General features: G+C 42.1%; 2 protein-coding genes and 1 long non-coding RNA gene across 4 annotated transcripts; 1 reads left to right on the top strand and 2 right to left on the bottom strand.

Annotated features, from left to right (window-relative positions):
• Nucleotides 1-657: 657 nt before the first annotated feature.
• LOC146268271 (uncharacterized) lies at nucleotides 658-2,858 on the bottom strand. Of its 2 annotated transcripts, none has more exons than XR_014724660.1 (4): nucleotides 2,452-2,858; nucleotides 1,689-1,782; nucleotides 1,301-1,382; nucleotides 658-1,057 (listed from the first exon to the last, which is right to left on the bottom strand). It is a non-coding gene; the product is annotated as an uncharacterized LOC146268271 (long non-coding RNA). The 2 variants fall into 2 exon arrangements; XR_014724661.1 differs by lacking the exon at nucleotides 2,452-2,858 and adding an exon at nucleotides 1,870-2,128.
• A 121-nt stretch (nucleotides 2,859-2,979) lies between these two features.
• Nucleotides 2,980-9,326, top strand: apmap (adipocyte plasma membrane associated protein). Its single transcript, XM_084667109.1, has 9 exons — nucleotides 2,980-3,237; nucleotides 3,732-3,848; nucleotides 4,871-4,986; nucleotides 5,487-5,579; nucleotides 6,027-6,143; nucleotides 6,372-6,546; nucleotides 6,694-6,828; nucleotides 7,798-7,990; nucleotides 8,262-9,326. Exons 1-9 carry the CDS (start codon nucleotides 3,146-3,148, stop codon nucleotides 8,469-8,471), a joined length of 1,248 nt encoding a protein of 415 aa, XP_084523235.1. The 5' UTR covers nucleotides 2,980-3,145; the 3' UTR covers nucleotides 8,472-9,326.
• Nucleotides 9,327-10,005: 679 nt separating this feature from the next.
• On the bottom strand, nucleotides 10,006-11,341 carry cst7 (cystatin f). Its single transcript, XM_084667110.1, has 4 exons — nucleotides 11,203-11,341; nucleotides 10,556-10,728; nucleotides 10,343-10,462; nucleotides 10,006-10,229 (listed from the first exon to the last, which is right to left on the bottom strand). The coding sequence occupies exons 1-4, from the start codon at nucleotides 11,261-11,263 to the stop codon at nucleotides 10,134-10,136; spliced, it is 450 nt and encodes a 149-aa protein (XP_084523236.1). The 5' UTR covers nucleotides 11,264-11,341; the 3' UTR covers nucleotides 10,006-10,133.
• Between the last annotated feature and the right edge of the window lie 2,919 nt (nucleotides 11,342-14,260).

Below are 14,260 nucleotides of genomic sequence, written 5' to 3'. Positions count from 1 at the left end.
TCTACACCATTATGTATACCACCAGGATGTGTTGAGGCCCAGTTCAACAGCCACCATGCCAAAGCAAGGTGCGTAATTGAGCGCACTTTTGGCATGCTGAAAACTCGCTGGAGATCCATCTTTCTGAGGGCTCTGGAAGTGCGTCCTCTGTTTGTCCCAAAGGTGGTTGCTGCCTGCTGCGTTCTCCACAACCTTTCTGTCTCTGTGGACGACATCTTGGAGGTGGATCATCCTCAGCATGAGGAAGAGGGTGACAATCCGGAGGACTGCGCAGAGGAACACGAGGTGTCTGGTAACAACCTCCGGGCTAGACTGGCTGCACATGTTTCTGCTCCTACAGAACTCCATGCATCTCCGCAGGAGCATGATTACATTTAGGGGATAAAAACACAAGACTGTGCCAAGTAGGGCGAGAAGTAAACTTTGAATGTGTCATATTTTCTATTATTTGGTTTGCTTTAATATATAGCCTATGTAATATTGTTTCTTTACATTAAATGTTTGTAAATGAGTGTATTGTTTTATTTACACTGTATTGTATGAAGTTATTTTTGATGCCTATTCCATTTTGAGACCCTTGGCATTGCTGTGGCATTCCCTTCTCAACAATACACAACATGTTCTGTCAGTGCTGAATGTAGGAGGTTATTAACTGTCTTGTCTAGTAATCAGATTTTTTTTATTATTATATTTTGTCAACCAATTTTTCAAAAAGTGAGAGGAATTTTTCGCTTCTGGCGGCTGCTGCCCTCTCCCTCTCCTCTTCCCTTTGAAGAGCCTGGCTCTCTCTCTCCTCTTCTTTCTCCGCCTGCATTTTCAAGAAGTCCAGGAGTTCACCAGCCCTCTTCCTTGGCGCTGCCGTAGCTCTCTTCCTGGCAGGGGCAGAGGAGGCTACAACACCACCTGCAGTGGATGTCATGTTTGCAGCAGCTAACAGAGGTGGATTAATAGAATGCTGTTCCCGGAGTGCTGCATCCATTGAGGCATACCACTGCCAGGTGGCAGCAGTGACACCCCCTGCCTCCACCCCTTTCCCTGGTGGTGTGTCTCTCAGCTCCTTTAGGCAAAAGTCCAACAATTAAGTTGCAGAGTTAGACATTAGATAGACATTTGTGAATATAATTTTAAATATGAAATCATGAGGATGTTATTTATTATTATTATTATTAACTAATGAAAGCACTAAGTTTGTCACAAATTGCCTGATATGTGGAGGTGCTAAAACAACAACTGGTGTTGGAAACTGTACAACACTTTAATATGAAACATCACATCTGACTTTACAATTGTTTCAAATTACCTTGTATTTTGCTTTCAAGTTGTTCCATTTTTTCTTAGCTTGTTTGTCTGTTATTTGAAACTCTGCCTGATTCACGAAGGCTCTGGGAAAAACATAGTGGAAGTCACATCAACAGTTCAATTCACATTCACTTCCCTCTCTACGATCAATTCTGGGAAACTGATAAATATTAAGCATTTCTATCTATAATTAACTATTTTGGTTTGTAAAAACTACTGAGCAAAAACTAGTGAAAGAGAAACTAAAATGCTATTTGCAGCAGGTGCCTGTTTCCCATCGGCTACCGCAATGTTCATCATACCTCAACTACAATGGCTAGGATGACTTTTTAGTATTTAAGTGAACCTGTTTTATTTTCTAAATTATAATCTTTAGAATCTCTACTCACCCCCATCCAGATTTTGATGAGTTTCTCTTCCCAGTGAAAAGAGATTCATTCGCCCCCCTCCACTTAATGACGGCTGTAATCTCCTCAGCAGTCCCTGAATAAAATATTCACATGAAGATATTCAATATTTGAAAAGGGAGAATCAACTACATAAACGAGATAACAAAGCTAAAACACGTACCTCCCTGTAATTTTACGTTTTTTGTGGCCCATGCTAACTAGTGTCTGCACTGCACTGAGATGTTAACTAGGTTATCGAATAGTCGGAGCAAATTTACTAATGAGCGCTTTCATCAATAAAATAAGCAAATTTTCAGCGACTACACTGCCCATTTCTCGTCACATTTTAAATCAGATGCTGATTTACACGTAGCCTGGCTCTGCCCTCCTATAGGCTATATACGCTCAATTTGGATTTTGATTGGATTTTGCTCCCTCTGTTTTGCTGGTGGCCATGATGTTGTGGCCTCCCCACGGGGTTCGGGAAAAGTTTGATTTTCCAGCTACGGCAGCTAGCTCCGTTACAGTAGTGGTGAAGGAGTTGGCTAAGGCGAACGCTTGCGATTGGTTATGGCAGATCAGAGTGGCTCTGGGCAGATCCAATAGTTTTAAACTTCAACAGAGGACCCGCCTTCAAGGAAGTTAACGCTTTTCAATGGAGCGATCCCAGACCCTCTGAACAAATGAAATGTACGAGGGTCTGGTTAGGACGAGGCTAATTTACACGTACCATTTAGCTGAAATAGGAATAGTAAAAACTTACAGTTATGATGTTTGTCAGCCTCTCCTGACATCTTGCAAAGACTTCTGTGAAATCAGATGCGTTCTCGCTGGCCAAGTTGGGCTGTTTATCAATGCTAAGAACGTACTTGCGTTCTTGAGAAAAGCGTTCTAGCTAAGCGTCTTGTGAGAACGGTCTAGCAAGAACGCGAGGACGGAGAACGATTTGAGAATCGTGTTTTTGCAATGACTTCTGGGAAATCATGCGTTCTCGTTGACCAAGTCACAATCCGATGCACCCTCGATAAAAGTTGCAGATCAAAAACACTTCTGGGTATTTTTTGATGTCTTCAGAGAATGTCTAATGAGACATTATTATCAGTTATTATTAGTAGAAGGGCTCTGCTGACTTGTGTTCTTTGGATTGGAACCGTTCTTGGGCAATGAAATATGACGTCAAACGAGTTCGCAAAAATACAAGAACGGAGAAAAACGTGGATTGATGAAACGGTCGGTCCCATTGGTCGGTCCCCCAGGTCAAGGCGCAATGATATGACGACATAGTATACACTAAAGATTGGTAAGCGATTGACAGCAGAGAGTACAGAATATCGACGATGCTGAGAAGTGGACTGTCTCTGCAAACTACTAAAGGAACAACCGGCTTATGTAGCGAATTGCGCGTTTGGAATTGTATCCCTTGTCAACAGAGTTAAACTTGGAGGTGTCATTTCAACATGAATGAGCCAGAAGGACTACGGTTCAGGAGACTGAACAGACCACAAATTATCACTGACGAGCTACAGGAACCCCTCTACAAGGGCACCAGGTATACCTATATGCTCTAGATGCCTTTAGCTATATACAATTTAATTTGAAGTAAACGGTAACCATCAAATCATACTTCAAACGCTCATAACAACGTCACCAATTTTAGCGTAGCTACACGCCACTTAACCAGGTAGGCGATACAATGTGCGTGTATAGTGTGCGCGGTACATTCCAGTAATATTCCGCGTATCTAGGTCAGTTTTGTTTTGGCAGTGACGTGTCATATATCCAAACATACTTGCAAAGAACGTAAATGTATTATTGTACGTTTTTTCTGCATTCACGTTGTTGGATATTATTGCACAACCTTAGAGAACACGTAGCCTAATGTCGTTTGCTTTTGTGCCATAGCCCTCGTGAAATCACTATGTAAACTATTTATATTACAGCTAAATGCATAGGTTACATGTTTCGTTTTTTTCATCAAGCTCATGATGCACATAGCCGAATTACTCTTTATAAGGAGCAAATCGCTGATTTGTCTTCCAACAGCACATACAGTGGAAAAGTCTTTCGTGTGACATTGCTGAGTCTTGGAGCCTTCCTGCTTCTCCCACTGTTGGCAGTCATTCTTCTCCTGGAGTCCCCTATCAAACCAGAATTGCTCAGGTGAGCAAAACGTTGCTGTCGGTAGCTAGTCTGCCATCTTTCAGGTTTTGAGCTTGCCTTACTGCAAGATTTAAAATAATGAATATTTACAATTCATGCTTACTCATCTAATGCATGAAAGCTGTGCTTCTGTTGGCAGCAAAGGCCCACTGGAGGTCTCTGCTGAAAATGATGACCCTTGAGGGAAATTGATGGAACTGATAAGTTGTTAATGTGTCTCATTTACATGCCATTGTTTTAAATAGTTTTGATAAAAATGTGCTGATACAGGACCAATATGATCACCATGCATTAACCAAATATCAATTTGATATATAGCATCTGTTTGGTCCCATGTGACCTGACAACCCCTATCCTCACATAACCCTTTCTCTCAATTAATGCATTCTCTTTTAACAAAACACATGACTCGTACAAGGTCCTCAACTCGGTCTCAAAGATGATTTAATCTGATTCTATCCAGTGCCCTAGAACCAAGTAGTTTACTATGCATCTTCCCCCCTCATTTAAATTCATTTCTCAGTGCTGCATCCCTCAGCCTAACGATCCATTTTGATGTCCTGATGCCAAGCGTCCCTTTCATATTTCTCTGCTGCCCCAGGCGTCTGCGCAAGGGCAGCCCAGGACAGGGATTTAGTCTATTCATTGTCTAAGTTTTCACGGGTTTGTTTAAGGTTTATTAGAATTCTCCATCAGGCTAGCTTTCTTATTGAGGCAAAACAGAGAACATAATAACATTGTAGGGTACAAACACACTACAAGCATATTACTCAAGTTGGCACGAATGAAAATGTCACACTGGACAAAAGACAAACCGTACAACATTAAAGGCACAGAAATATTTGAAACCACAAACAAGATCTAAAAAAAACTCATTGTCTCTACCCCCTGCATGGCCCATCCTGGGATAATTGTCTTGGATTACTGCCAAGTCATTCCCTGAGCAGAGGAGATGGGCCTGCAGCTTCTTTTAAATACACTTACATAGTCTAACACTGCTGTTCTATTCCTGTTTTCCTTAGTCTTAGTGAGCCGCCCCTCATGGTGGGATGTTACGAGCCTAACTTTAAACTGAGAGAGGCACAACGTCTGTTTGAGGACCAGATCGTTGGCCCAGAGTCTATCGCTAACATTGGAGGTCAGTGTGCTTGGGATCTCAGCAGGGGCTGGCTTGTCTAGCTGGAGTCTGACCCGACAGTCTCTTTCACCGAGTTTGTTCTTGGCAAGAGCCGTGACATATCTCTGAAGCTAAAGTTGAAGAGGCTGGACTGTCTGAGTAGCTGGCATGCTTTGTTTGACTTTTTACACATTTCTTCTACCATTGCCTAGACTAGGTACACCAGCGCTCTGCACCAGTGTTGCACCTGCCACTGAGTCACTCAGGCTTCAAAGTAAACCACAGTTTTATTCACCAGAAGAGCTGAATATGGCTGTTTTGTATTTGAAGGTTAAAATTATAATCTTCGATCTTCAACATTTTTGTACCCCTACTCCCTATTTGCTTAGTACATTTTCTTAAGTATTAATTTGAATCAGTCAATAATTTCTTTCGTACTTAAACAACAATAGACAATCAAACAGCCTTTAACCATAAAATGTTGTTTTTTTGAATGTGATAGTCGGTGTGTTTGTCTCTAGATGTATTGTACACTGGTACATCTGATGGGAAGATACTGAAACTCGATGGTAAACGAAGCCATGTTGTGGCCAGGCTCGGCAATCCACCCTGTGGTGAGTAACTTATCAAATGAACCCTCACTCTGTGTTGCTTGGATTTAATTTCAAAATGTTTTCATTTCACAACCTTATCTATACTTGCTACAGACAGTGACATTCTTGTAGAGCAATATGACCCCACAGTTCTTGTTGCCTAAGACTGGAATTGCAAATATAAGGTCATAAGGAAGTGTCAACACATTTACCCTCCTTTAGTCAGCGATGAGCCAATCGTCAGCAGGTGAACTTGTCTCGCAGTTGAATTTGTCGTGTACAAGTCAATGAAATTATAAGGACGGAACATTAACAAACCTGTATAACTGCTTGCTGATCAGTCATAATTAATGGCTGGATAACAACAAATAATGAATTTCTTCACAGATGCATGTATCAACGGTGCTTTGTACTACTGTACTAGCCTTAAAGCGCTAGTGAATCCATACCTCTGTTGTCCGATGTTAGGTTCCCGTGAGGAGGAATCCACTTGTGGAAGGCCTCTGGGTATACGAGTGGGTCCAAATGGGACTCTCTTTGTAGCGGATGCCTACTTGGGGCTGTTTGAGGTCAACCCAGTTACAGGTCAGCGGTGCCGTCTATCATTCTGGGTCACATCATCACTGTATGAACATGTTTAAATAAATCATGTAATTATAATGGGAAAAGGTTTGAGGGTGTAAAAAAACATTCAATATTTCGATTCTCACCCCATTCAATTTTCCTGTCAAAATGGTGGTTCCCATGCTCAGATCTCAATAAATTGTACTGCTTTCCGACGCCAGTCCTTCTGTTTGATCTGTATCTGAAAAGGTGAGGTAACTACCTTGGTGCCAACTGGTCACATGGTCGGCGGTCGGAGGCTCTCATTTGTCAACGACCTGGACGTCACCCAGGACGGGAGGAAGGTGTACTTCACTGACTCCAGCAGCAAGTGGCAGCGCAGGGACTACCTTTACCTCATCATGGAAGCCACCGCGGATGGACGGTAAACTATTTGCTGAACCATGGCTTAGTTTTTGCTAAGTCATGTCAAATGCAAAAATACAATCCTTCCCCCAAAAAAGTGTTTGGATGCTTTTCACGAAAGCTCTAATGTCATTTTGTAAAAGGGAACTTTTCTCTTGTTATCCAGTGTGCTAGAGTATGACACCGAGACCAAGGAGGTGACTGTGCTGATGGAGAACCTCCGTTTCCCCAACGGCCTTCAGCTTCTCCCTGATGAGGAGTCTGTTCTAGTGGCTGAGACGACCATGGCAAGAATACGCAGGTACAGCATAGTCGATCTTCATATGGAGGAAAGACCCAGTCCAAATATACAGTATGTAGATCAAACGCTTGGATTTGAAAGCATTCAAGCTGCTTTTTTAACATGTGGTGGGTCAAGGTTCAATTTCTATGTGATGAACAGTATTTAAAAGTGTTTGACTTGGGTCGGATCCAGGGGGAGGTTGTCATGGGAACTGTTGAAGAATCACCCCTCGTTATCTCAACTCCATATAAAATGTCAGGCCCAAACACACTCTTCGTATCTAAGATGAGTGTCTTGGTACAACATCTCCTTGCTCCTGCTTCTGATGTTGCGTCAGAGCGTGTGCTGTTGTTGTGCATCCTGTTTGATCTCTCTCCAAGTGCCGCCTGCAGGTGTTGTAGTTTTTCTCTTCAGTTTTGGTAGGACTTCCTATGCGCCTGTGATATTACACTTTTCCAAATCGGTAGGGGATCCCTCCCTCGCCTGCATGGATGATGCAAAGGCAGCGTTGCCAGGGTAACGGCCCTTCAGCAGGCCATTGAATGAGACAGATAAATTGCCTTGTTTTCTAATAGCGAATAGTCAGTAGAGGGAGGAATATCAGATCTGTGTGTGTGTGTGGAATGTGGAAGCTGTTAACTGAGTGGGAGGTGTTCAATTCTTTGTTCATTTCAAGCCTGTTTGGCCGTGAAACAGTTTGGGATTGTTTTCTGTTCACTGACGGGGCTAAATGGAAATTGATGGATTATTGATCATTGACATAGAGAGGTTTATATAAGAAATAGGCCTTTACCTTCTTACAACTAGCAGTAATTCCTCCCCCCCACCCAGAAATGGCATGGTACAGAGGTAAACTCCCCTGGTATTTCAGGTTCTCACAAATACTTAGGAACTAACCGGTATGTCAGATGGGTTTAGTTGTAGGCTATAACATTTGCTGTCTTGCCAGTTAGACATTTAACCCCCGGTCTTCACTCCTCCTCCCAGGGTCCACGTGTCAGGCTTGAATAAGGGAGGCATGGACACCTTTATTGACAACCTGCCTGGTTTCCCTGACAACATCCGACGTAGTTCGTCAGGAGGTTACTGGGTTGCCATGTCAGCGGTGCGGCCCAACCCTGGATTCTCCATGTTGGACTTCCTCTCTCAAAGGCCCTGGATTAAGAAGCTCATCTTCAAGGTAGACCTGAACATGATCTGTCGTTATACCCTTATTGTCCAATTAGGTCGATTTTGAATGTTGTGTTGTGATCCTCTCGTCACAGTAAGATGTCAGTCATGTGTGCGTATGTAGGGAATATCATTGGTCAGCAGGGATTTGGAATAGCAAAAGGAAACATGCCCGGCAGAACAGGAAGTAGAACGAAAGGTCTCCTTCACTGTCGTTTTCCGATAGATTCCTTTCCAGGTCTCGTGAACCACGACTGAAATCTCCCCTTGCCTCTCCTCAGATCTTCAGTCAGGACGTGATGATGAAGTTCGTTCCTCGGTACAGCCTGGTGCTGGAGCTGAAGGACGGGGGCACGTGCGTGCGGAGCCTCCACGACCCCCACGGCGTGGTGGCGGCTTACGTCAGCGAGGTCCACGAGCACGACGGACACCTCTACCTGGGCTCCTTCCGCTCGCCGTACATCTGCAAGCTGGACCTCAGCAAGGTGTGAGTCGAGAACGACCGATAATGTCCGAGAAATGGGGCCCGCGCTGTATGTATTCCACACATCCACCAAGACTGCTCTATGCCTACCGAGACCCTCCTACTGTCTCGAGGGAGAGGTTTTACCTAATCAACCACCAGTAATCAAATCGGTCTGAATGGCTTAATGCTAGATATGCAACGTTGTATTGCTTCACACCAGCTTGTGGCACACAGGTGTTGGTAATCATTAATGCACCCGTGAGGTGTTGGGTGGCAAGGATGTATATCTCACCACTCATATCCATTAGATATTCCCATGATCTATCAACCCCTCCTTCCCAGTTGAAAAGGAACTGTTTTTGAACTGGTTTAACTACTGTGTGGGCTCAATATTTAACCCAGAGATTTTTGTGATTATTGTTCAAATTGTGTTCATGCTCTTGTTTTGAGTTTGTGTCACAAGATGCCAAAGTGGGCTCATGTCAGTTTTAGTTATTCATCTTTATTTGCACTGAGTTGTGTTGTTTTGCACAGACCTGTCCATCTGACCTTTAACTGACAGCATTCTGATATCAGATTTTCTGAAATCTAATTTTGTCTGTTGAAAGGTGAGGTTTTAAAAAAAACATGCCAACCACTTTTTTCAAGAGCCTCATTGAACAAATGTATAGTCTGATTTCTTTGTGACTCTCCCATTGCTTGATCTACATGTAATGAAAAGTTTGAAATATGTGAATGCTTCCATTTGGCAACTGAGGTCTGGTTTTGTATATATTATCAGCTGTCTTATTTTTGTTCACTGTTGAATGCTTCCGAACCTCTGCTAAACAGACATTGTGATCTTCCTGAGTTTACTTTGAATAAAACTAGCTCTGTTTTAGACTAATATCCATTCTGAAACAAACCAATCAAAAAAACAATGAAGTGTTATGAAGATCAGCTTCTTGTAAGTGAACTGACAATCATCAGTTTGAGAAATAAAGATCTAACATGTCTCATTCGCCTATGTGACATGGATACCAAACTAGATGATGTATCTCTCTCCCTGTAGGTGAATTGCTCCTTTGCGTCAGTGCCTTCCTTCAGATCGACAGTGCCTTAGAGGGTACATATGGTATAGAACCGCTTCAAAGAGCCCGCTGTGAGGAGCAGGAATGAAAGTGCAGGCTCCAAATCAGGGCCTCTTGGTGGAGCTGCAGGAGAAGGCTCCCTCCCTCTCCCCACTTGCTGCAGTGCTAGTCCCTCTGCCTCTCCTCCAGATCAGACTTTGCCCACTGTGCTGGTTTTAAAAGATTCTATGAATTATTAAGGCCCTTGTATCACAGATGATTAGATACAAGCCCAAGCTTTTCAAAGGTTCATTTCACCGAGTGCGAAGAAGAGTAAGATAATCCCGGAAACTGAAAAGATCCTATGGCATCTGCATGCTATGTCAGGGCAGTGAACAGGAGTTTTGTCAGAGGTCTGTAGTTGTGCAGTAGCCGGACAGACTCAAAACAACACAGGCTTAAGCCGTTTCTTGGGCAGCCAATGTGATGATACTGAAAGTGCTGACAACATTTTGAAATTGTGACATTTTGTTTAAACACACATACATGGTATTTCAAAAGAACACTTGAAACAGAAGATGAGATTCCGATTGGAAATACATTTAAAAAAAGGCCCTTTTGCCGAGGACAAAGAGCAGTCAGGTTGTTCCTGTCTTAGGTCGACACAGGAAATAGGTGGTCTTCATCAGGTGCAGCCAGGGTGCAACCCAAACCTCAAAATGGCAGTCAAAGGTCTGGAAAACAGCAATGTTTACTCAATAATATCATCTATCCAGATCTTCCCAATCATTAGTATTTACACGGTTGCCAAGATGTGCTGCTGTTAAATATAAAACGGAGACTGTACCTGATATAATGAGCCATCTGGTTGGAAGTCACAGTTGACTAGATCCTCGTCATGTTCATTTTTGCGGCACACAGTGCGGGTGACCTCTACATCCGCAATGTACCGGATCCCTTTTATAATCTACAACAGGAGCGCCAGTTTGTAGAGTACAAAGTGCAACATACAGAACTGTATGCAGTGAATATGGTATTATCTAGAATTATCGTCCCATACCTGTCTTTGTGCAGCTTCTATAGCAGAAGGCTTGAAGAGGAAAAGGTCATTGGACTGGTTGTTAAATGCATAGGTCCCAGCAAGCACAGCCTTCTTAAGGCCTGTGTCGTTCTTGCTGATGTTACTGGGGTGGCCGGGAATGAGTCGAGATGTATGACCGAGTGTCACACTTTCTAGTAAGAAAAAAAGTTGTAAATAATATGCCAAAAATGTTTCGTGTAAGTCTTCAGTAAACATGTCGACAGTGCTTATGTTAAATCGATTTACTTCTTCTTACAAGGCTTGTGCCTCTAAACAAAAACTAAAAGCTATACTGTATTAACTTGAATGTGACAAGCAGCCAAATATGTTCAACTCACTGAGAAGTGTAGATTTTACCACCTATGAGTCACTCAGAAATTTGACTCCCCATTTACAAAGCTTGACATGCCGTAGTTCAGAAATTGAAACTAAGGTAGGCAAAAAGTGCGTACCAGAAATACAGCCCATGGCAGATGAGATGTATTTGATGAGAGAAAAAAGACCAACAACCAACTGACCAATACCAAACCAAGGGGTCACACCCTTAAACTTAATAGAATTGACACATAATCTTTAGTCAACATAGCCAGTTCCATCTTATTCAGATTAGTGGAAGCAAAACTTACTCAGTACATTCCAGCCAGCAAAGAAGAAAATGACAAGCGACATGTTCCTTGTTAACCCCATCAGTCTTAAAGTTGCCTCAACACTGCTGACTGACTTCCTGTAAGGCAACACTTTAGCCACACCAACAGGCCAGCTAAAACTCGGTAAAGAACCTCCTACCAACATACACACACACAATGCTTGGTGGTCTCAACCAATTAACTTACAGGTGCAACCAATAAAGTTCACTAAACAAAAGAAGTTGGCTTGGAAGGTGTGACACAACGTTCCAAAATGTTGGAAATAATTTTGTTTTGGAAGTTTGTGTCAGATCTTCCAGTCCAACTTCTTTGTTTATATAATGTTCTTAGTAAGTGAAATTAAGACGTGTTAGCGGTAAGCTCCAGTCGCAGCATTCTGATTATTTGAAAGAAACATGAAGAGCACACACCAAAGACAATTTTGTGTGTGGTTATTAAGGCTGCTTTCACAGAAATGTTTGTCTGATAGATAGATAGAATGAGTTTAAAGATAGATTGCAGAGAGGCTGCATAGAGGTTGGGGTTTAGTCTCACCACTTCCTGTGTTCAACTGAAAGCCACAAAAGTACTTTCAATGAGACCAGTTCAAGGTACCACTTCAGCGTTTAATTTCTTTCAAGTTCCCTTTAAAATAAGTACATTTACTATCCCATCTTAGATGGGGATATCTGGGCACTGCACTATAAAACCCATAGTATGCATTGCAGTTCTAAAACAGACCTATATTTACTATAAAAACCTAAATTATGTTGAAACCAAATCAAATGATAGCTTGAAGAGCTTGACGGTAATTTCCAGTTAATAATGTCTGCTTTTTCTGGTTTGTTCTAGTACCGTAGATCAGACAGTGAAGCGTCTGTAGGATCACTGTTTGAAGTACCGCTAACGGCCAGCAGGTGGTACTGGTTTATCTCTTGGAGAAGCTCTGTAGCCGACTGGTTTGAATATCTACATTATATAGGTATTGTAGTGGAAATGCAACTAATGCATACTCTGCATGCATTGATACACATGGATATCTGAAGACCAAACCTAGTCGCTTTGTTCAGACATTTTACCCTATAGTAACCAATTTTCCACGATTGTCTTATGTTGCACTTTGACTGGGAGGTACTTGTTACCTCTGAAAATGAGTCTATTCTTCCCTACATCACCAGCTATCTTTAGAGTGTGTATGTAAAAGGTCTTCAATGGGAAAATGAAGTCTTTGGCCTTAATCAATTCTTTACAATTCGTCACCTCCGCAGGGATGAAGATGTAACCTGATGTGGAATCCAGAGGTTGTTAATAATGGATTATGTTTACGGAAACTGCATCCGCTAAAATGATTCTGCAGTGGGGGGTATAGTAGACACAGGATCGACACATTCTAGCCTACCTATATTAGCATGATAGTTCAGATGTGACCAAATACCTCATATACCTTTGTGAATATCGAAATACCTCCACAACGCTGTGTAATGATGAAACTGTCATACATCTAAACATTGAATATGTCTTCACACAGTCTGACCTTGTGTTGTTCTGTGTACCTGACAAATAAAAGACTTGAGACTTAAATCCTCTCTCAACTTGTTGTTTTAATTTTCCTTTTAAAGTTTCCTTTAGCTGTATTGAATTTATATGGACTATGACTAGCACTATGTAACAAACTACATTTATAACACTCAAACTGTCCCTGGCCAACGAGGAACAATGAAGACCTCGAACAACCCTTCACAGAGCTAATGACCCAGTCTTCAGGCTCAGGACAGGAGTGCACAAAAGCTTTGAAGGACCTTTTGTTCCACTGTAAACAGCTATTCTGTGGTAAACCCTGTGTACATCATTCTTGTGTATGTCAGTTGGGAGAGGAGTTTTGATGGTGCACTCATGTTGAACCCCTGTCATCAAAGTCCCTGCTCATCTGTTGTTGCATACATACTGACTTGAACTTAGTCTTATTTTGTTTTTCACAGCTGGGAAAATCCAGGGTTTGTCCGCATGCTGCTTGAAACTGGTTACAACTGTGCTACTGCAGCCACTGGGCATTATTCACATGCTTCACTGGCTGTGGATTTAAATCTGCATCCTAAGTACTTACTCCAATTTTTTGCCAATTAGAGATATCATTCAGTGTAATTGCAGTCTAAATAACCAAAATAATATTTAACAGGGTTTAAATGTTTGACTTGTTGTGTAGACATGTTCTGACTTGCTAATGACGGATGACGAAACTCTAAACAGTTAAATAGAGTATTTCTTTACCTTTTTTACCCCAAACATTTTATTTTGACTTAGTATGTCACACATCACACAATCTAAGTATAATACACCAGTTGCTTATCTGCCTCTAGTGGAATTAAACTGAAAATTGAGAAGTTACCTGGGATAACCCATAAAGCACTGTTGTCATAAATTGATTAGCTTGATGGATTGGCCCTTGTCCTGCTAATGTGGAGCATACAGTAATGCTTTGAACTTGAACGATTCTTAAAATGTTGATTACTGAACCAATGTGCACATCATGTTGTCACTGATGTATTTCTGGGAGATTGAGCGTTGGCCTGTCTCTTATAGTGACATGTGAACATGCTCTTACTAGGGGCTGAGGTGAGTAGGCAGGCGTGGCACCTCAGTGGTAGACTATGTATACAGGAGCTTGTGACACTGTGACAGGAGAGGGAAGCTGCAGAGTGATGGGGACCCAGGAAATGTGTGTGATTTGTGCCAAGGTCAAACTATACACTTGGAAGACCTGCCAGAACCTCCGAACAGTTACTGCTCGGATGAGTGGTCACAGTTTAAACTGAGTGTCTCAAAAGGTTTTACACTGTCACCAAATGCACTCAAAAGATACAAATATTTAGGATGAGCGACTGCATGTTGTGTTACATTTGCTCTGAGTCAACAGGATTAATCTGACAAGGGGGGAATTTATACCTCTATAAATAAGGGCTCTCACCAGAATGCTTGTAATAGCCTATTTTAAATACTTCAAAGCCATTTATTTTACAGAGAAAGACTGAGGAACAACATACTGTACAGTGAACAGTTT

Source organism: Hypomesus nipponensis, chromosome 11 (assembly GCF_054491055.1).
Source record: "Hypomesus nipponensis isolate SF chromosome 11, ASM5449105v1, whole genome shotgun sequence".
Taxonomy (NCBI): Eukaryota; Metazoa; Chordata; class Actinopteri; order Osmeriformes; family Osmeridae; genus Hypomesus; species Hypomesus nipponensis.
This window is presented reverse-complemented; position numbering and strand designations above follow the sequence as displayed.